The sequence below is a fragment of the Heterodontus francisci genome, chromosome 13, assembly GCF_036365525.1.
Source record: "Heterodontus francisci isolate sHetFra1 chromosome 13, sHetFra1.hap1, whole genome shotgun sequence".
In the NCBI taxonomy this organism is placed as follows: Eukaryota; Metazoa; Chordata; class Chondrichthyes; order Heterodontiformes; family Heterodontidae; genus Heterodontus; species Heterodontus francisci.
The window spans coordinates 81,120,166-81,143,344 of record NC_090383.1 but is presented as its reverse complement, the minus strand read 5'-3'; the positions used below and the strand labels follow the sequence as shown (position 1 = coordinate 81,143,344).

Below are 23,179 nucleotides of genomic sequence, written 5' to 3'. Positions count from 1 at the left end.
TTAATATTCTAGGTGTAAGTCAATTTATAACTGATGTATTGTCAAAATAAAACAGCATCTAACTTATTTTGCTGTTTTATGTTTGAAGTATACAGTAATCACCTAGAAACTTGAATCTGCAATCAGCTCATAAACTCCTGGTGAAACTCAATTATGATTTCCTCTCTACTATATGATAAAAGAGGCAGTCAAGCTTCCCTTTTCATTCTGTTGAAATTTATTGTTCCTCACAATGCTGGGATGGTTAACTCACAGTGGAGGCCTCCTGATTCCCACCCTTTATTTCTGCCATTGAATATCTTCAGCTTGTTCAATTGCATAATAATCCTGGAGGAAAAATCAATACTGCTACGTTTGAAATATATAGAAACCATTTCTTCGTTAATAAGATTTATGTGGCAATGGCTAGCTCATTCTATAATGTTAATTCATTTTCTGTACTTTGTATGGTTGAATTTAATTGCAAGTATAGCATCACGAAATTATGAATTTTGTTTCTTTACGCATTCTCTGATGTTGCCCATGTCCTCTCCCACGTCCTCTCCCCCATAATCTATTGAAATGTTCTAAAGATAACTTTATCGTTTAGCTGTCTCCAATTGTTGATACTGACGCAGTAAACGTATCTCTTACCCTCACTCCCCCCAACCACCCCAATTTTGGAAATGGATTGAATAAAGCTAAATATTAAAAGTCAATTTGCCATTCACTTGCCACACTCATGGCTAGCCAGCAAATGGAGGTTCTCTTTAATATTTAGTGTTGAATTATTGGGCAGGATTTTTCCTGTGGGCTTCTGAACCCTGCCATCAGGCTGAAGTGTGGGTCAGAAGTCCGCACTGTGAGAGAAACAATAACTCATTGTAATTTTCCCCAGGGCGGCCAATTAATGGCCAGAGAGTGGACTCACTGTTCAGTTAAGGACAGCGGGCCAGCTCTTGAAGCTGGTGGGTCTTCCAGCTTGAAAGGAGCAGCAGGTTGTAATGGAAGATAAAGGGAGCGGCTGCTTCAAAATGAAGCGTCCTCGTTCCAACTTTTTAAATTTAAACTAAAAATGGGTTTTGCAACCAAGCCACCATTGTGGAGGCAGGGCGGGGTGGGGTGGGGGGGTGAGGGGAGGCATGGGGATCCACTCTACAGGACAGTCTGCAGCTGCTGTGGCACCCAAGCAGGCAGGGAGGGCCTCTATGCCTGCCTGGAGAGCTCGCCTTCCAGTCTGCTGCCAGGGAGGCCAGCTCCAGGCAGTTAAATGGGCCCCACTGCCTGCAGGTCCTGGTGGCTGACTGGGATTTTCTAGTCGTCCTCCTTGAGTTGCTCTTAATTGGTCCTCAGCGTAGCCCTGCCGTTTTCTTGCACCACCCCCCGCCCCCCAAACCTCCCTCTACAAAAATGGCCTGGAGTGAAATGGAGCTGGGGAACCGGCACACAGGCTGACGACACTATTTTTGGAGCCTGCCCGCCTCCGATCCTGGCCCTGCCGAGGCCTAAAAATCCAGCCTATTACATCTATCTTCATATTCATACTGATAATCTTACAGGTCACAAAACATTTGTATACAGTTATTCAGTGGAAAAATGTAATGCTTTGCTGTCATCTAAAAATGAAATGAGCCATGAATGATGGATTAAGAAAATAATTTCTATTTTTATGAATTTAGATTAGAAATAATTTAGACAAGGGAAATAGTACACCCACTTCGGTTGGACAGTAGTTAAAAGCAAGATTATGGTTTTATTAGACTAATATACCTATATAGTACAAGCGAGCTTTTAAAGCTTGACATGGCTGGGACAAATATAAACTATTTTACATCCTCAAAAGGCAATTGATCACAGTTTTTATAGTCATTTATGTAACTGCAGCAGTACTTGCAATTATATTAATGGTGTGATGTGATGCTGTTGTATGTATGCACAACAGTAAATATATTTCATGTATTGTCAGAAATTTAATTGTATTTATGAAAGTGAACCTTAAGGTAGAATAAAATATAGAGTATGGGAGGTACATTAGTTTCTCGAAATTGCTTTGAATTGAGGAAACAGGTGTGTCTGTCTTTTCCTTTTATTAGTTAATATTTATTAGTGAATATTTTTCATTTGCTTGAACAATTATGGCACTTCCCTAATTTTTGCAAAGACCAGACTGTTCAATTACCCAGCCTGCTTTTCTGACCTGGAATGTCAGATTGCAAAGTGAAGTAGTGGTTTCATGTCTGGTTGCCTTGATTTGTTCGTTGGAAGCTTTAACTTCATTTAATTATAGAGTTCTGTTGCTGGAAATCCAGTATGGTTTTATAATAAAACGTACCATACTAAAGTTTATGTGGACCTAAATTCTTACCGTAAAATTTACCTCAGGAGCACCAAAGAAAATAGAAAATACAGATTATACCTGTATTATGCATAGGTTCTACAGTAGTGGGTAAAGTTCTCAATGGTCATCAGAGATAATGGTGAAAATGATCAGTGTACAACTCTTGATTGATTGATTGATCAATAGGGTTTGTATTTCACAATGCAGCCAATGCAATAGTTGTAATTTATTATATCAGTATAACATTGATTAACTTTGGTATGTTATCAAGAGGTCAAATTGAAATATATGTTTTGAAAGGTAAAAGCAAAATTAAAAGGTAGAATTGCTAATGTAAGGGAATACCAGACAGCTTTCTCTCCAACTGCAAATGTGACATTCACATGAAGTTGTTTAATTGTATCTCACCTACAGAAAATGGCAAAGCACTGGTTTAGCTAGGACTGGACTTTTTTTTATCCCAGTGATGGTAAGAAATCACAAAATTGCCACACAAGGGAAAAACATTTTCTAGAATTCTTTTTCTTTTAACAATGGCATGTCAGTGTACAGCATTAATACCGTGTGGAAAAGCTAGTCAACAGTATGAGCAGAATGAAACACTCTCCCTCCACACGTTTTATACTATGCAACTGAATAAAAACATTATGTCCACCATGAGATAATGTGATCATAAACCCCTAACTCAGCGTGAAACATGCATAGACTGCTCGTCCTGACGTCATGGTGTAAAAAATGGATTAATATGTTCCAGGAATACTAGTTGTGATACAGAATGAAAATCTCTTCTGCAGATTTTTTTTAAAGGAAAATATTCTGTACTTAGATCATGAATTTGTTTATTTGCTTGGCTGGAAAAAATATTGTTTGCATCTAAAATAGAAATCAGTTTGCAGGCATTCTAGGATATATTTTATCAACGTGAGACTTTAATTTATCACATTATTTTTCTCCACCTCCCTCCCACCATAAACCAAATCTTAGCTGTGCCACTTGGTGTATTAAAATACATTTAAAACAAAGAAGGCACATAACAAATACCATACAGTTCTTGTTGCCTTTAAGAGTGATATCCCTTTAAGAGCTTAGTATGCTAATGAGCTGAGTACCAGGATGTAGTCATGTGACTCGAAGCCAGAATCGCTTTGCAACTGTAACACCCAGAGTAAGGTTCTGTAAAAATTTGTTCTGTACTGTATATAATAGTTTAGCTGTAATAAACCTGTTTGAGATCTTCAGCAAACAGGACTCCATGCATCTCAGTTATGTTGCATCAAACAACATAAAAAACTCATTACAGTTCTAATCCTGATTAAGAAGATACCTGTTTTTTTCAGCTCCAAAGCACTATTTTGTGAGAGAAAGGGGTTGGACTGGATTTAGCATCATTTATAGTTCATTTTGAGATCAGCTGGTAGTTATTTTATGAGCTACATTAGATTTAATTTAATTCAGTTGTATTTTTAAAAGTAGTAGGTTTGGAAAACTAACTTAAAAGGATATGTGCCTTGAATAGGCAGTGACAAGTTATCATTTTCCAAGGATTTAATGAAATAGGATTATTTTTTAAAGAATGGAATATCTTAGCCTGGAACTAAGTTCCATTGTTCTTTATACTGGGGCTTGGTCAGTATTTTTTTGAGGCAACAGAAAATTCAGATTTTCTATTGCATACCAAAACAGGGTAAATCAGATTTAATAGATTCAATTGAAATCAGCATGTAAAACCTAATAGACAAATAGCTTTTAAGCAAGCTCATTGGGTTTTTTGGCTTGCTGGCTGTTTCTTTAAATTGTTTTAAATTTAAATGGTTGTTAAATTGAGATTTTATATATTGTTTCCAAACATGGAAAATAACGAATTGAGAAAATTGTTCTTGATACAAAGGTAAGGGAAGCAACAGTAAACAAAACGTAGGTTCACTTTACTCAGATTTCTGGGCTCTACTAGTGTATTGTATCTTGGTTGACTGCTAGCCCTTTCATTACTAGGATAAATATTCACCTCCATAGGTGGGATGTAGTCTCTCGACAGAAGATCACTGTATCTTTGTCTTTGACAGCTCTACATATATCATGGACTCTTCTAAGCAATTTGTTTCCCTTTTCCAGATTAACACTCATGGGCCTGGCAGTAATGAGAGACTTGTCCACTTTTCCCAGGACCCCCATCACCAAGAGTGAGTATAATTTACATCAATGATTTCTCATCATTACCAATGCTCAGACTTATTTATTATCCTTCCTGCTTTGTGACCAGTATCCCAGAGAAGCATGTAACTGTTTTTAAGCCAAGTAGTATCTTTTTCAGATCAGCTGGTAGTTATTTTATGAACTGCATGAGATTTAATATAATCAGTTGTATTTTTAAAGGTAGTGACAAGTTATCATTTCCCATGGAGTTAATGAAAGAGAAAGGATTTTTTTTCAGGAATGGAAAATCTTAGCCTAGAACTAAGTTCTGTTGTTCTCTATGCTGGAGTATTTTTTGAGGCAACAGAAAATTTGGATTGAAATTGTATGAAAGTGAAACACCTGCCTTTCAATCTATATGTGGCTGTTTGGTTTCACATTGTGAGCTTAAGGGTTTATTAAAACAAGTAAATGCTAATCAATCAACAAAGTAGCATTCTTTACAAAAATATGTAATCAGCACTATCCATCTAATCAGTTACCCCTAGCAATCTTAAACATTAAATTCACTGATCCCAAGGTTCAATGGAGAAACATACTTGAAGGGAATGCATGTTGGAGACACAGGTATACAGCACTCTCTCAGGATCATGGGTTTGGTAAATATATCCTGTAGTTTTCATTGAATCAGGGACGGATTAGGTAAGGGCCTATAGGTCCCTTAACATGGGACAACTGCATACAACCATTATATTAGTTTAAATATTGCACATTGTGATGTAATTTGTTTTATTATTTTTGCAGTGTGTAAACATCCTACAGACCTATTTCTTCATGAACCTTACTTTTATACTTCTATTTTATGTTCATTTTCTAATGCATTATGGGGTGGTTGTGTAGGGTTTGCAGAGGACCCCCAAGAATTCTTAATCTGGCTGTGCATGCATATTATATCATGATTACCATTACTGTGCTTTCAAATTAATAAGAACATAAGAAATAGGAGCAGGAGTAGGCCATTCGACCCTTCAAGCCTACCCCGCCATTCAATAAGATCATGGCTGATCTGCCCCAGACCTCAACTCCTCTTTTGTGCCAGCTCCTTGTAGCCCTCAACTCCCCGATATTTCAAATGGAATAGAGGTATGATATAACAACTGAGTATAAGTGGAGCTATGTAACCCAGAAGTAAAACTAGACCCAGTGCTAAATCTGTAAATGTTAAGTTAAATTCACTGTCTCAGCTGCTTTGGTTGAGGCAATGAAACTGATGCCATCGCGTACATGCATAACATGTCAAAGTCAATCCATGGGCATCATTATGCACAAGTCCCATAGTTAGGCGTGGTCATTTTTCATATCCTTTCTTTTCCAGTTGAAACAGAAAATTTCTTTGTACTTTTCAAATTCAATTGTACCAGGAAATAAAGATTTAAATTTAACCAGACTTTTTGGCAGAGTTAGTTATTCATTCATCAGGATTTAGTTATCAACACTTTTTCTGCTTTGTAACATGTGATTTTGTTCACTATGACTCCAGTTTTTGAGTTGATCCTAGCTCCTGCCCAGTCCAATTCTGATCCCAGCTCTAGGTTTCATCATTTTGTTGATTTAAAAGTAAGACACATCAACAGTGAAGTACAGGGCTGCATGCCAGTTGTTAGATGCTGCAGGAGTAGGCCACAGGATCCTAGTTACTCTTTACATTTGGACCGTTTGTCTAATTTTGTTCCTCTACATCAAATAATGCATATTTTCTTAATTTTAGAGTTTAATTAATTTGACAAAAGAAGTGTTCCATTGTTTTCCCTTTCTGTAGATAAATGCTAGATACATAGCAGTGTTAAATATTTAGTAGCGTATATGTGAAATACACACCCAACTGTCAGTTTAATTAATCAAAAAGAACTTGAAAAATATCAGAATAGGTATCCGATTGGCAGTTATACAGGTAAGTATTAACTAATCAAATATTCCATTGAACAAGGATCTAAACTAATGGAACATGACAGTAATACATGTAGTAGGGTCTCTCCCAGAGTTGTCTGTTATGGAGGGAAACTATTATGGAGTTGAACTGGGTCTGTATGTGTAGTATATAATAAATGTTGCCCCTCATGCACTTTATGGCTTTGAGGTTCTTTCTCCCAAACTCTCGCCATTCCTCCTTTAACTAGACAGGCGGTTGAAACACATTATGAACACATTCCAATCAGATGAGTAATATTTGGCCTCCACTTTTAATTGGAGAAATGCCAAATAATTTGAGTTCCCTTCTGAGAGTGCTACTGGCGCAACTACCCACCTTCCCCCACTCCCCTCACCACCGCCCCTTCCCCACCACCTCTGCAACCCCATCCTCAGCACCGATTGTCAGGGAAAGAGTGACCCCAATGGGTATGACGAAGCTCCCATTCCATAACTAAGCTGAACCCTGGAGACTAAAAACAAACAATTTGCCTCAACTCTTCAAATCACATTGCCACAAGCGCAAATACAATCTTAAAAACATGAATATACTTTTTAAATGTAATCAAAATTTATATTAACTTCGTAACAAACACATTTGTGTGTGCATATATTGCAGGTGGTTTGCTGCACATTCCATGCACCATCCTTACTTTTATGTTAAGATTATGATTCACACTATTTATGCCCATATTTAACATTGTAACTGCCTATATCAAGTTATAATGGTAAAACCTTGTATCAAAATGTCAACTTTTCTTAGTTTGTTCATGAAACATTGGAATCACTCAAAATGCTTTTTAGAAAAAAATGTCCATCGGTTTCTATGGGTGGAATTTTCCCAACTTAGTCCCTGGCCAAACAGCAGGACCATTTACATGTCAGGAACCTGTTTACAGCTGGAATGGGCTTTGCCAACGCTTTTTAACTGATCCACGGCATTAGCATCCTGTCTCTGGGTTCCCTGGCCAGTCGGGGAGAGTGGGTGGGATGAAGCGCTGGTTCTGTCAAAGGAGGGATTTCTAATTAAAGGGACCATAACATTAGTTACACTGGCTTACCAGCACTTGGATATTTGAGGCTGCAGCTACCACAGAAATGGAGAGGAGATCTGGGAAGGCTGTCCCCCACAACAGCTCCCCCCTTTCCCCACCCGTAACCTGGACGTCCTGCTGCAAGATTTGAGGGGCTGTAATGAGGTGAGCTCTTCCAAGGACAGGAGAAAGAGGACAGCCTCTCCAACCAAGCAGGCATGGATGGAAGTGGTTGAGGGAGTCTGCAGCAGGTGTGTGACCCCTCCAACCTGGAGACAGTGCACTGAGGATCCAGGACCTCAGGAGGGCATGACAGGCGAGTGGCACACCACTTCCAGATGCCAAGCCCCAAACTCTGACTTTCCCAGCATTTTCCTGTACAACACTCCTCAAGACAATACAACTTGCAGCTGCACTCATTCCTCTCTTTCCAGACACCTCACATCCCCATCTGAGCAGCCAACTCTCAGACTCACGCTCAGCCTATTGCCTTCTCGCACCCGTGCCTCACAATAACCCTTCACAAATATTGTCCTTCCCTGCTGCCCACAAAAGCTATTGTCAGTCATAGATATGATGAAAGGCACAGATCTGAAACATTAACTCTGCATCCACAGATGCTGCCGGACCTGCTGAGTATTTCCAGCACCTTTTTTTATTTCAGATTTCCAGCATCTGCAGTATTTTGCTTTTATTCGATTGCCACTCAAAACTCTCCGCTTTCTCTCCTTATAGGAGAAGAGAGCACACAAGCTAACAGAGAAGCAGAGACTCCGGTGGGGTGGGGAAGTGGTGGGGCGGGACAGGTACCTTATCGGCTGCTGGCAATGCGTGTCCACCTGCTCCACTGGGAAGGAGGTCTTGTTCAAGGAGGTTGCAGATGTCAGCAGCAGTGTGCTGTGAAAGCCTGAACCTCCTGAGGCCCCAGTACTCAGACATGTTGGGAGAGATGATCCTCTGCCTGTAGACCCTGTGGTGTTGGCGATCTCGCCTCCTTGGAGCTGGATCTCTCTGTTCATCCGCTGTACCCTTTGGAGGGGCAAAAGGCTGAGGAGAAGGCAGCTGATGCTGCAGCTGGTATTGCTTCTTTGGCTGCCGGTGCTGTTGATGGTGATGTTGCTTTTCCTTTTTTCCCTCATCAGAGATGCAAGACAGAGCTGCATAAACTGCTGCCATGCTGTGGTGAAGGCTGGCAGCAAGGAAGTGCAGCTGAAGGTGAATGACATGCTAGACAGGTGAAGTACCTTCCAAGAAGTTGGCAATCACCTGTCAAGCACTGATAGTCCTATCTCAGAGAAAAAGTGCTATGAACAGCAGCCTCTCACCTGGCCATAGCTGGAGTTCTTCAGTTTCACTGATCAAATCTTTCGCAGCTTATTGGTTGCACGTATTACAACCGAGGTGGGAGGAGTGCACTGTCCTTCTAGTTCCACTTCTGCACAGGTCGCAACATATATTTAAATTTTTTCCCAGTTACCCAATCATAGACTCTGTTGTTATCTCAGAATACAATACACCAATGAGGTTTCTTTAATAAACAACAAAATTATGAGTTTATTATAAAACAAGTCTTAACCAGTAAAGATGCAAAGCATTAACACACGGATTGAAATATGACCGTTCCCTTTTTACCTTACACACACACACACACACACACACACACGTTAACTGAAAAAAATAAAGAGATTTACCCTTTAGAGCTCCATTACAAAAAAAGACAAAAAGAATACTTTGGCCAAATACTTGCTAATTGTTGAAGAATAAAGGGAAGACATGGTAAGATGTCAGATGTCCTTTGTTTTGGTTTGGAGTCCCAAATGTGCATAGACGGCTGTCACTGGGATCTTGCTGGAACAGTTCTTATCTGGCGATGTTGAAGATCAGTTTGGGCAGGCTTTCCAGGAAAAATGCAGCAACAGGGGTTTGAGATCATTTCTTACACTTGCTTCAAAGGGTTTCTCAAAGAGATTACAGGGAATTACAGACCAGCTAGCCTTACATCTGTAGTGGGGAAAATGCTAGAGTCTATTATAAAGGATGTGATAGCAGAACACTTGGAAAGCATAAACGGGATTGGACAAAGTCAGCATGGGTTAACGAAAGGGAAATCATGCTTAACAAACCTACTGGTGTTTTTTGAAGATATAACTAGTAGAATAGAAGAGGAAGAACCAGTGGATGTGGTGTATTTGGATTTTCAGAAGGCTTTTGATAAGGTCCCACATAAGAGGTTCGTGTGCAAAATTAAAGCACATGGGATTGAGGGTAGTATACTGGCATGGATTGAGAATTGGTTGACAGACAGGAAACAGAGTAGGAATAAACGGGTCTTTTTCCGGGTGGCAGGCAGTGACTAGTAGGGTACCGCAGGGATCAGTGCTTGGGCCCCGCTAATCACAATATATATATTAATGACTTGGGTGAGGGAACTAAATGTAACATTTCCAAGTTTGCAGACGACACAAAGCTGGGGGGAATGCGAGCTGTGAGGAGGATGCAAAGAGGCTCCAATGTGATTTGGACAAGTTGAGTGAGTGGGCAGATGCATGGCAGATGCAGTATAACGTGGATATTTGTGAGTTTTTCCACTTTGGTTGTAAAACAGAAAGGCTGTTTATTATCTGAATGGTGATAGATTGGGAAAGGGGGAGGTGCAACGAGACCTGGATATCCTTGTACACCAGTCGCTGAAAGCAAACATTCAGGTGCAGGAAGCAGTTAGGAAGGCGAATGGTATTTTGGTCTTCATTGCAAGAGGATTTGATTATAGGAGCAAGGATGTCTTCCTATAGTTATACAGGGCCTTGGTGAGACCACGTCTGGAGTAGTGTGTGCAGCTTTGGTCTCCTTATCTGAGGAAGGATGTTCTTGCCATGGAAGAAGTGCAAAGAAGATTTACTAGGCTGATTCCTGGGATGGCAGGGTTGAGGTATGAGGAGAGATTGGGTCGACTCGGACTATATTGAGAGGGGATCTCATAGAAGCCTATAAAGTTCTAACAGGACTAGGCAGGCTAGATGCAGGGAGGATGTTCCTGATGGCTGTGGAATCCAGAACCAGGGGTCACAGTCTCAGGGTATGGGGTATGCCATTTAGAACCAAGATGAGGAGAAATTCTTCACTCAGAGGGTGGTGAACCTGTGGAATTCTCTACTGCAGAAGGCAGTGGAGGCCAAGTCATTAAATATATTCACGAAGGAGATAGATATATTAATGCCAAAGGGATCAAGTGATATGGAGAGAAAGCGGGAACAGGGTTCTGAATTAGACGATCAGCCATGATCTTTATTGAATGGCGGAGCAGGCCCAGAGGGCCGAATGGCCTACTCCTGCTCCTATTTTTTCTATGTTTCTATGAGATGGAACAGTTGGCAGGCTTTTTTTTAAAGAGATGGAACAAGCTGAGTTGAGGTCTCGGCAAGTTTTCTCCAACTGTCTTTTTTAACACTGTCAAGATCAGCAACTCACTGTCCAAAGTGAAACCAAAAGCAATGTCACAAGAGTCAAGCCTCCTGACCCCTATAAATCTTGACCTGTCACTTCTTAGTAAACATCTTTCTCCAAGTCAGAAAACCCCTGCTGTTTAATTATCTGAAGACAGGTGCCTTCCAGGAAGGGCTTGATTTTAGCACGCCTTGGGCTGAATTTTACCGGTCCCTCGACGCTGCGGGTAGCGGCGCAAGGGCCGGTAAAATTCTGTGGGGAGAGGCCCACCTCAACCTGCGACATCGAGAAGGGCCCGCCGCATATTACCGGCAACAGGGGGTCCTTGGTGCGGCCCCCTGCTGCCTGGCGGCATGCCCTTCATCTCCATATGCAGATTGCCAATAAATGTATGCAAAATAACTAATCTGTCGTCCCACACCCATTTTACGGCTTCCGTTTAGCCTTCGCACACCTTCGGAACAGAGTTCCGAGGCAAGAAGCTGGTGGGGAGGGGGGAGGAATACATTTTTCAGGGCGGGAGGTGTGGCGAAGCAGGTAAATCAATTTTTATTGGATGTGGGGATGGTGGAAAGGGGTTGAAGTGCAAAAGATTGAAGGTTTGGGGGGAAGGTTTGGGTATTTGATAAATCAATTTATGGTCATTTCAGGCAATGAAATGCCGGGATGCGGCAGCTGCCCCCAAACGTCATCGGGGCAGGCGCTCCGTCCCTATTATTTAAATGAGCTCCCGCACAAAATATCGCGGGGGCTCCTAAGCAGCTGATGAATGCGGGCACCATGCTGAGTTTAAAGAGCACGACGCCCGAATAAAAGTCAGCAACTTTATTCTTCCAGTAATTGCTGTTTACAAGCTCTGTCCAAAACACCTTCTGATTACCTCTTTTTTCAAAAACACAAAGTTCCAGCATCTATGGAATCTTTTTTAATGCACAAATCCTCATAACTTAACAAAAAAATGGAAGCACTCGTAGCACCTCCACCCTTAGAGGAATGAAATGCCATTTTAAATGCGTTTTCATTACAAAGTGCGGGAAAAAAACGAGGATAGAAAAATTTTAAAACACATTTTTACACTCATGCTCATTTACTCTTTACCTGTAGCTAATACAGTTCTGCTTTGTACCATCATTGCACTCAGTTAGATCCTAGATAAAGCATCCGCAATTACATTATTTTCCCAGCAATGAGAATAATCTTTAAGTGATCAGGTTGCAATAGTAAACTCCATCAAATTGTCTGGCATTCTGGTTTTTGAATTTTTCCACAAAGTCTAGGGGGTTATGATCAGTATATAGTAGTGTCTCTCTGTAGTCGTGTCGGACACAGATTTCAAAATGCTTAACAGCCAGTATTAAACCTAGGGATTTTTTTCCACAGTTAAATATCTTTTTTTGATGTCGATTTAGCTTTTTGGAAAAGTATCCCACTGGCCTTTCTTTCCCCGACTCATCATCTTGTAACAGGACTAGATGTGTAGATGAGGGTAAAGCAGTTCATATAGTCTACATGGACTTCAATAAGGCTTTTGATAAGTCCCGCATGGGAGATTGGTTAAGAAGGTAAGAGCCCAAGGGATCCAGGGCAATTTGGCAAATTGGATTCAAAATTGGCTTAGTGGCAGGATAGTGAGGAGGAAAGCCTTAGATTACAGGACGATATAGATGGGCTGGTAAGATGGGCAGAACAATGGCAAATGGAATTTAATCCTGAGAAGTGTGAGGTAATGCATTTTGGGAGGACCTTCAAGGCAAGGGAATATACAATGGATGGTAGGACCCTAGGAAGTACAGAGGGTCAGAAGGACCTTGGTGTACTTGTCCATAGATTACTGAAGGCATCAGCACAGCTAGATAAGGTGGTTAGGAAGGCATATGGTATACTTGCCTTAATTAGCTGAGGCATAGAATCTAAGAACAGGGAGGTTATGCTGGATCTGTATAAAATGCGAGTTAAGCCACAGCTGGAGTACTTGGTACAGTTCTGGTCGCCACACTATAGGAAGGATGTGATTGCACTACTGGAGAGGGTGCAGAGGAGATTCAGTAGGATGTTGCCTGGGCTGGAGCATTTCAGCTATGAAGAGAACATAATAACATAAGAAATAGGAGCAGGGGTAGGCCATTCAGCCCCTCAAGCCCGCCCCGCCATTCAATAAGATCATGGCTGATCTGTTTCAGGCCTCAACTCCTCTTTCGGGCCTGCTCCGTATAACCCTCGACTGCCCGAGATTTCAAAAATCTACCTACCTCCTCTTTAAATACATTTAGTGACCTAGCCTCCACAACTCTCTGAGGTAGAGAATTCCAGAGATTCACCACCCTTTGAGAGAAGACTGGATAGGCAAGGGGTTGTTTTCCTTAGAGCAGAGAAGGCTGAGGGGGGGCCTGATTGAGTTATACAAAATTATGAGGGGCGTAGATAGGAAGAAATGTTTTCCCTTAGCGGAGGTGTCAATAACCAGGGGGCATAGATTTAAGGTAAGGGGTAGGAGATTTAGAGGGGATTTGGGGAAAACAATTTTCACCCAGAGGGTGGTTGGAATCTGGAACACACTGCCTGAAGGGGTGGTAGAGGCAGGAACCCTCACAACATTTAAGAAGTGTTTAGATGAGCACTTGAAAAGCCATAGCATACAATGCTACGAGCCAAGTGCTGGAAAATGGGCTTAAAATAGATAAGTGCTTGATGGTCGGCATGGACACAATGGGCCGAAGGGCCTGTTTCTGTGCTGTACAACTCTCTGACTGCACTGACCCCCAGTTCACTAGTATCAATCGCTATCTTGCAGGACTTAATTTGGTTCATTCAGCCAACACTGGTTCATTAATTTTTTTTAAATTCATTCATGGGATGTGGGCGATGCTGGCCAGGCCAGCATTTATTGCCCATCCCTAATTGCCCTTGAGAAGGTGGTGGTGAGCTGCCTTCTTGAACCGCTGCATTCCATTTGGGATAGGTATACCCACAGTGCTGTTAGGAAGGGAGTTCCAGGATTTTAACCCAGTGACAGTGAATGCACGGCGATATAGTTCCAAGTCAGCATGGTGTGTGACTTGGAGACGAACCTGCAGGTGGTGTTGTTCCCATGTATTTGCTGCCCTTGTCCTTCTAGGTGGTAGAGGTCGCGGGTTTGAAAGGTGCTGTCTAAGGAGCCTTGCTGCATTGCTGCAGTACATCTTGTAGATGGTACACACTGCTGCCACTGTGCGTCGGTGGTGGAGGGAGTGAATGTTTGTAGATAGGGTGCCAATCAAGCGGGCTGCTTTGTCCTGGATGGTGTTGAGCTTCTTGAATGTTGTTGGAGCTGCACCCATCCAGGCAAGTGGAGAGTATTCCATCACACTCCTGACTTGTGCCTTATAGATGGTGGACAGGCTTTGGGGAGTCAGGAGGTGAATTACTCGCCTCAGGATTCCTAGCCTCTGACCTGCTCTTGTAGCCATGGTATTTATATGGCTACTCCAGTTCAGTTTCTGGTCAATGGTAGCCCCCAGGATGTTGATAATGGGGGTTTCAGCGATGGTAATGCTTTTGAATGTCAAGGGGAGATGGTTAGATTCTGTCTTGTTGGAGATGGTCATTGCCCGGCACTTGTGTGGCGCGAATGTTACTTGCCACTTATCAGCCCAAGCCTGGATATTGTACAGGTCTTGCTGCATTTCTACACGGACTGCTTCAGTATCTGAGGAGTCACGAATGGTGCTGAACATTGTGCAATCATCAGCGAACATCCCCACTTCTGACCTTATGATTGAAGGAAGGTCATTGATGAAGCAGCTGAAGATGGTTGGACCTAGGACACTACTCTGAGGAACTCCTGCAGTGATGTCCTGGAGCTCAGATGATTGACCTCCAACAACCACAACCATCTTCCTTTGTACTAGGTATGACTCCAGCCAGTGGAGGGTTTTCCCCCTGATTCCCATTGACCTCAGAGTTGCTAGAGCTCCTTGATGCCATACTCGGTCAAATGCTGCCTTGATGTCAAGGGCAGTCACTCTCACCTCACCTCTTGAGTTCAGCCCTTTTGTCCATGTTTGAACCAAGGCTGTAATGAGGTCAGGAGCTGAGTGGCCCTGGCGGAACCCAAACTGAGTGTCACTGAGCAGGGTATTGCGAAGCAAGTGCCGCTTGATAGCACTGTTGATGACACCTTCCATCACTTTACTGATGATAGAGAGTAGGCTGAAGGGGCAGTAATTGTCCGGGTTGGACTTGTCCTGCTTTTTGTGTACAGGACATACCTGGGCAATTTTCCACATTGCAGGGTAGATGCCAGTGTTGTAGTTGTACTGGAACAGCTTGGCTAGGGGCGCGGCAAGTTCTGGAGCACAGGTCTTCAGTACTATTGCCAGAATATTGTCAGTGCCCATAGCTTTTGCAGTATCCAGTGCCTTCAGTCGTTTCTTGATATCACGCGGAGTGAATCAAATTGGCTGAAGTCTGGGATCTGTGATGCTGGGGACTTCAGGAGGAGGCCGAGATGGATTATAAACTTGGCACTTCTGGCTGAAGATATTTGCAAATGCTTCAGCCTTATCTTTCGCACTGATGTGCTGGGCTCCCCCATCATTGAGGCTGGGGATATTTGTGGAGCCACCTCCTCCAGTTAGTTGTTTAATTGTCCACCACCAATCATGGCTGGATGTGGCAGGACTGCAGAGCTTAGATCTGATCCGTTGGTTATGGGATCGCTTAGCTCTGTCTATCGCATGCTGCTTACGCAGTTTGGCACGCAGGTCATCCTGTGTTGTAGCTTCACCAGGTTGACACCGCATTTTGGGGGATATGCCGGGCCATGAGGTTACAGATTGTGGTTGAGTACAATTCTGCTGCTGCTGATGGCCCACAGCGCCTAATGGATGCCCAGTTTTGCATTGCTAGATCTGTTCGAAATCTATCCCATTTAGCACAGTGATAGTGCCAGACAATACGATGGACGGTATCCTCAATGTGAAGGCGGGACTTCGTCTCCACAAGGACTGTGCGGTGGTCTATCCTACCAATACAGTCATGGATAGAAGCATCTGCAGCAGGCAGATTGGTGAGGACGAGGTCAAGTATGCTTTTCCCTCGTGTTGGTTCCCCCACCACCTGCCGCAGACCCAGTCTAGCAGCTATGTCCTTTAGGACTCGGCCAGCTCGGTCAGTCGTGGTGCTACCGAGCCACTCTTGGTGATGGACATTGAAGTCCCCCACCCAGAGTACATTTTGTGCCCTTGCCACCCTCAGTGCTTCCTCTAAGTGGTATTCAACATGGTGGAGTACTGAGTCATCAGCTGAGGGAGGGCGGTAGGTGGTAATCAGTAGGAGGTTACCTTGCCCGTGTTCGACCTGATGCCATGAGACTTCATGGGGTCCGGAGTCAATGTTGAGGACTCCCAGGACAACTCCCTCCCTACTGTATACCACTGTGCCACCACCTCTGCTGGGTCTGTCCTGCCGGTGGGACAGGACATACCCAGGGATAGTGATTGCAGTGTATGGGACATTGTTAGTAAGGTATGATTCCGTGAGTATGACTATGTCAGGCTTTTGCTTGACTAGTCTGTGAGATAGCTCTCCCAACTTTGGCACAAGCCCCCAGATGTTAGTAAGGAGGACTTTGCAGGGTCGACAGGGCTGGGTTTGCCGTTGTCGTTTCTGGTGCCTAGGTCGATGCCGGGTGGTCCGTCCGGTTTCATTCCTTTTTATTGACTTCGTAGCGGTTAGGTACAACTGAGTGGCTTGCTAGGCCATTTCAGAGGGCATGTAAGAGTTAACCACATTGCTGTGGGTCTGTAGTCACATGTAGGCCAGACCAGTTAAGAACAGCAGATTTCCTTCCCTGAAGGACTTTAGTCAAAATGGCTTTCAGCCTCTCAAAAGATGCTTGGCACTGGAGGCCTGCTTTAGGTCAGGAGAAAGAACCCGACCTGAACCCAACCGAACCACTGCGGACCCGAGCCCGACCTGGCCCAAGTCCCTCCGATTTTGCCCCGAGCCCGACACGACCCGAACTCGCCACTACTCGACACGACCCGACCATCCGTTTACTTACCTTCCGACTGGGAAGCTCCACGAAGCTGCAGCGCATGCGCGATGATGTCATAGAGACGTTACTCACTCGCTGCGCAGACTCAGTTTTGTCCTGGACTCCCAGCTCGGGTAAGTCTTTTTATTTCTAATACTTACGGCAAAGCACTTACCCTGTGTGTCCGGCCCGACCCGACCTGATCTGAGCCCGAAATCTGGCCCCGGAAGATGTGCCCGACCCGACCCGAACCCGACACATGTCATTGGATCCCGTTGGGTTCGGGTCAGGTAGCAGGCCTCTACTTGGCACTCTCCTGACCACACTACCATGGTTTTCTTTTTTATAGCAAATTTGTCGGTGGAGCAGCTATAGTACTAAAATTTGGTACAAACTTGCAGTAGAAACCACACATCCCCAAAAACATCATGATTTCTCACTTAGTCTGAGGGGTAGGGAATCCCACCAATGCATGTACCTTTGCTGTTCTTGGCAACACTTGTCCTTGCCCTATGATATGCCCAAGGTAGGTTACTCTGGCTTTTGCAAATTCACTTTTGGCAAGGTTTATCACTAAATCAGCCAATTGTAATTTACTAAACAGAGCTTCTAGTTGTTTCAGGTGGTCCTTCCAAGTGTCACTGTATACCAACATATCATCAAGGTAAACTACACAGTTAGGAACATTGGATACCGCTTGGCTCATTAGTTTCTGAAAAGCGGATGGGGCATTTTTTAGACCGAATGGCATCACTCGACATTGGAAAAGAACATTTGGTGTGACAAAGCTGATATTTCTTTAGCTCGGGGTGTTAAAGGAACTTGCCAGTAACCCTTTAACAAATCTATTTTTGGAAGAAACATAGCACTGCCCACTCTGTCAATAGTCTTCCAAGCGAGGTATTGGGCAGGAGTCTGCCTTTGTTTTTGCTTTCACCTTTCTATAGTCTATACAGAATCTAGTTGAACCGTCAAGTTTAGGCATTAACACCACGGGGGACCTCCAGCTGCTTTGACTTGGTTCAGTTCGGTGGTTTTCCAGCATGTATTGGATTTCTGTTTTTACCTGGACCTGTTTCTCTGGACTGAAGCGATAAGGATGATGTTTTATAGGAAAGGATTCCCCTACATCCACATTATGTGTGGCTGAGGTTGTACATCCTGGCTTGTCCCTACAGACTCTTTTAAATGCTGTGAGTAGCCTTGTTAGGTCTTCTCATTGTTCTGCATCTAAATATGAAAGCATAGTGTCCAGTCTCCCTAACAATTCAGTATTAGCTAACCAGATAGTAGGAGGTTCAATTTGAGAATTGTCTAGGCCTCCTTCGGCCTCCTCCTCACTATCCCTTGCATCCTTCACTGTCCCTACTACCTGACATACCTGTGCTTGCTTATCCTCCCAGTGATGACACTGTTTCAAGATATTGATATGACACAGCCGACTCTTTTTCTGGCGATCCCGGGGTGTCAATCAAATAATTTACTTTACCAATTCTCTTGACCACTTTAGATGGACCACTGAACCGTGCTTTCAGCAGTTCACCCTGTAAAGGCAGTAATACTAAGACCTCATCCCCTGGCTGAATTGTTCGGGTTGTCTGCCCATTTCTTCATAATTGTTTGGGAAGCTTTAAGGTGTTCCTGAGCCACTTTGCAAGCTCTCGTGAGCCATTCCCAGAGGACGGATACATAATCCAGCACAGAAAATTCATCCCTCTGTTCTAAAAATTTTTTTTAATTAGTTCTTGAGGACCTTTTATCTCATGTCCATAAACTAATTCAAAAGGACTAAAACTGGTAGATTCATTAGGTGACTCTCTAGTGGCAAACGAAAGAAATTCTAGCCCTTTATAACAATTATGGGGATATTCACGACAGTATGCCCTGATCATCGTTTTTTAAGGGTCTGTTGGTACCTTTCTAAAGCTCCTTGTGTCTGTTGATAGTATGCTGAAAATTTTAACTGTGTTAAAACAAAATTGCCCTTAACATCCGAAAAAATTTTAGATATAAAATTAGAACCTTGATCCGACTGAATCTCAATCGGTAATCCATATCCAGTGAAGAACTGGGTTAACTTCTCTACCACTACCTTAGCAGAAATTGTTCTCAAAGGAATGGCCTCTGGGAACCAAGTAGCCATATCCATGATAGTGAGTATATATTGGTGTCGCACTTTTGTTTTCGGGGTAAAGGTCCGACACAGTCTACCAACTCCCTAATAAATCCTTTCCCAAAAACTGGTATGGGAATTAGAGGTGCCAGTTTTATGGCAGGTTGCGGTTTTCCCACAATCTGGCACGTATGGCATGTTTTACAAAACTGCACCGCGTCCTTGGAAAGATCTGGCCAGTAAAAATGTCGACCTATACGTGATTGGACCTTCTGGATCTCCACATGTCCCACTGTAGAAATTTCATGGGCTGTCCTTAATATTTCCCGGCGGTACCACTATCTGGTGAACAACTGTCCATTCTTTGTCTGCAGGTCTGTGAGGAGATCTCCACTTCCTCATCAGAATCCCATCTTTAATATAGTAGCCTTCTGGAACTCCCTTTGTCTCTGTTTCAATTAGAGCTGATTGTGCCACTTTATTTAACTCTGGATTGGCTTGCTGAGCCTTGATCAGAGGAGACTTATTAAACATTTTATTCCAAATCCCCAAAGAAAGTTTCAGAAAATTGACTATCTGACTGTGGTGCCAGTTTTACCTCCAACAATGGAATTTGTTTAGCTATTGTTCGGGTCACTACACATGAGAGAAAAATTCTTGGAACCTTTTCTTGCAACTGTTCTGACTCTTTAACTTCACTTGGTTTTTCCGTAACTACTGGGGAAGCTACTACGTTCGCTCCGGCCAAATCATTGCCCAGGAGTAGGTCAACTCCTTCTACTGGCAAACTATAGACAGCTCCTACAATTACCATTCCAGACATTAGGTCACACTCTAGGTGCACCCGATGCAAAGTTATGGGTATATACTTCCTGCCGATACCATTCACTAAAACCTTGGTATTCAGTGCGCTCTCTGCTGGAAAAGTTGTGCCTTTTCCCAACAAAAAGAGTTTGGGTGGCTCCTGCATCCCTAAGTATAAGTATAGGTTTACCTGCCTCATTTGAGGGATAAGGAGTTACTTTTCTTTTTGACAAGAATTCCGTATAATTCTCAGGTATCTTATTCCCAATCCCTGCGCACTCAGTGGTTTTTATATTTGGCCTTACAGCTGCTGTCAGAACTACAGCCTGACCTGTCACACTGTCGGTGAGGGCCCCTTTCTCTACATTGGCTTTGTATACCCCAATAGGTCCCATGGGTTTACACCGCAACTTTCAGCATTCTGCACAAACATGTCCCACCTTGTGACAATGGTAACACTTAGGCTTGCGGACCTCACTTCCACCCTCAACATCTTCCATTCTGGCCTGAGGAGGAAATCCTGTGGCTTTCCAGCTGTCCCTTTTCGTCCCCGGCTACTTGCCTCCCTTTCACCCTCCTACTTCTATCCTTCTCGGGTTTGTGGAGGTGACAGACCAAGGGTGTGGCCTTATAAACAAGCTCGTAATCATCTGCAATTTCCGCTGCCTGTCTGGCTGTTGAGACCTTCTGGTTCTCTACATGGATTCTTACCAACGGAGAAAGTGAATTTTTAAATTCTTCCAGGAGAATTAGTTTCCTAAGGTTCTCATATGTGGCCTCTACCTTTAGTGCCCGCATCCAACGATCAAAATTAATTTGCTTGACCCTCTCAAATTCTATATAAGTCTGCCCAGACAATCTCTGGAAGTTCTGAGATTTCTGCCGGTAAGCTTCTGGGACCAACTCATACACAGCGAGAATAGCCTTTTTTTGCCATCTCATATCTGCAGAAGCCTCCTTAGAAAACATTAGAACTTCATGAGCTCTGCCCATCAACCTGCTTTGCATAAGCTGTGTCTGTCTTTCCTTCGGCCACTTAAACTGTTTGCCTGTCTTGTCAAAAGAAATGAAAAATGCTTCTACATCTCTTACCTCAAACATAGGGAGGGCTTGTACAAATTTAAACATCTCTCCACTGGGTCCTGGGCTGGAGGCATATCTTTTCCTCACCAGAACTTTCACTGGAGTCAAGACCCACCCCTTTGTCTTAGTTCCATCTTTTTAACTTCAAATTCCCTTCCTTCTCTTTCTCTTTGAAATGCTCTCTCTTTTTCCCTTTCGTCTTTTTCAAATTCAAGCTTCTTTGTTGTCAATTCTCTTTCAAACTCAAGCTTTTTCAATTCTATTGCTTTTTCTTTTTCCTGTTGAAGCTTAGGTATTCCATTTCCTGTTACTGCTCAAGCTGCTTCATCTGTAAGTGAATTTTAGCTAATTCAACTGCACTACCCTCTGGTTTCCTGCCGCCTTCCAATTTCAAATGGTGTGCTATTAAATTATGTCTGCTTTCTTAGCTCCTGGTTTTAACTCTAACACCAACAATTCTGCCAAATCCTTTAGTTTAACCTTGGTTAAGTTTCTCAAATCACTCCGGGATACATCCTCCTTCCTGGGAAAGGTCGTAGCAACTACCATTCTGGTAGAGTAAACTTTAATCAACTGCACAAGAAACATGTTTTTTTTCTTTTCCTCTTTTCAATTATTATTACCCCACTTATAATTGTATGTCATCAGCGTTGGGATATCCCACAAAGAGCCCCCAATTATTTGTTACGACTGACGTGAGAGGAGTGCACTGTTTTTCTAGTTCCGCTTCTCCACAGGTCACAACATATATTTACATTTTTTCCCAATTACCGATACGGTCAATCGTAGACTATTTTTATCCCAGAATAAAATACACCAGCCAGGTTTCTTTAATAAGCAACAAAATTATCAGTTTATTATAAAACATGCCTTAACCAGTAACGAAGCAAAGCATTAATGCACAGATTGAAATATAAAAGTTCCCATTTTACCTTAGCCCCTCACACACACACACTTATATACACCGGTTAACTGAAAAAATAAAGAGATTTACTCTTTAGAGCGCTATTACAAAAAAAGACAAAAAGAATACTTTAGCCAAATACTTGCTAATTCTTGAATAATAAAAAGAAGATAATGAAAGCTGCTGGATGTCCTTTGTTTTGGTTTGGAGTCCCAAATACGCATAGATGGCTGTCACTGGGATCTTCCCAGAACAGTTCTTGTCTGGAGGCGTTGAAAATGAGTTTGGGCAGGCTTTCCAGGTAAAATGCAGCAACAGGGGTTTCAGGCCATTTCTTATACTTGCTTCTCAGAGCTCTCAAAGAGGTTGAAATACACTTGCTTCTCAGAGCTCTCAAAGAGGTTGAAATATTGGCAGGCTTTTTAAAGAGATGGAACAAGCTGAGTTGGGGTTTGCTCCCTTGGCAAGTTTTCTCCAACTGTCTTTTTTAACACTGTCCATATCACCAACTCACTGTCCAATGTGAAACCAAAAGCAGTGCCACAAGAGTCAAGCCTCCTGACCCCTATAAATCTTGACCTTCCACTTCTTTGTAAATATCTTTCCCCAAACCAAAAAACACCTGCTGGTTAATTATCTGAAGACAGGTGCCTTCCAGGAAGGGCTTGCTTTTAGCACTCCTTGATTCTTCCAGTAATTGTTGTTTACAAGCTCAGTCCAAAAGACCTTCTGATGATCTATTATTTAAAAAACACAAAGTTCCAGTATCTATGAAATCTTTTTTCAGTTTCAACACACAAATCCTCATAATTTAACAAAAAAAAATGGAAGCACTCATAACACACTGAAGAAGCTCTTCCCACTGTGCACTTGCCTCAGTGACCTTGGCGAGTTGCTGACAGTTCGGGAAACAGGCGTCCTGGCTATTAAATCCAGAATTGAGAGTTAAAACAGTACTTAATGACTTATTTGAATAATTTGATTGCTTGGCCAACATCTGCAAGGAGATTCCCTGCTCGCCTTGAATCCCACCTTGGTGAAACGCGGATGTGAGGACCCAACCTGACATCACTTATAGGGATTTAACTCCCCGCATGCACCCAAACCCCGTCCCCTTGCCTGGGAAAATTCCACCATGTATCTAAAATAATGTTCTAAATATAATAAAAATAGCATGATTAAATTTATTCATTGAGTTGTATTTTGTGTTTTAACACCTTCATTAAATCTTCTATGGGACAGAAAGGGTAGTTTAAGTTTTGTTTTTAACCAGGCAGTTGTTGGGACATAGAATGTCTTACCAGAAACGGCAGTGGAAGTGGAATTTATAAAAGCTTTTAAAACAGAAGTGGATCAATACTTG

General features: G+C 42.7%; 1 protein-coding gene and 1 long non-coding RNA gene across 4 annotated transcripts in view; one reads left to right on the top strand and one right to left on the bottom strand.

Moving 5' to 3' along the window:
• The window catches only part of LOC137376455 (uncharacterized), a 125,812-nt gene that overhangs the window by 4,385 nt on the left and 98,248 nt on the right, over positions 1 to 23,179 (bottom strand). The gene's annotated exons all lie outside the window — the stretch shown is intronic.
• Positions 1 to 23,179, top strand: part of LOC137376453 (G patch domain-containing protein 2-like) — a 331,069-nt gene that overhangs the window by 215,274 nt on the left and 92,616 nt on the right. For all 3 annotated transcript variants that reach the window (XM_068045054.1, XM_068045052.1, XM_068045053.1), the window contains exon 6: positions 4,430 to 4,497. In XM_068045054.1, coding sequence (XP_067901155.1) covers positions 4,430 to 4,497 — 68 coding nt within the window. The remainder of the gene's footprint in view (positions 1 to 4,429; positions 4,498 to 23,179) is intronic.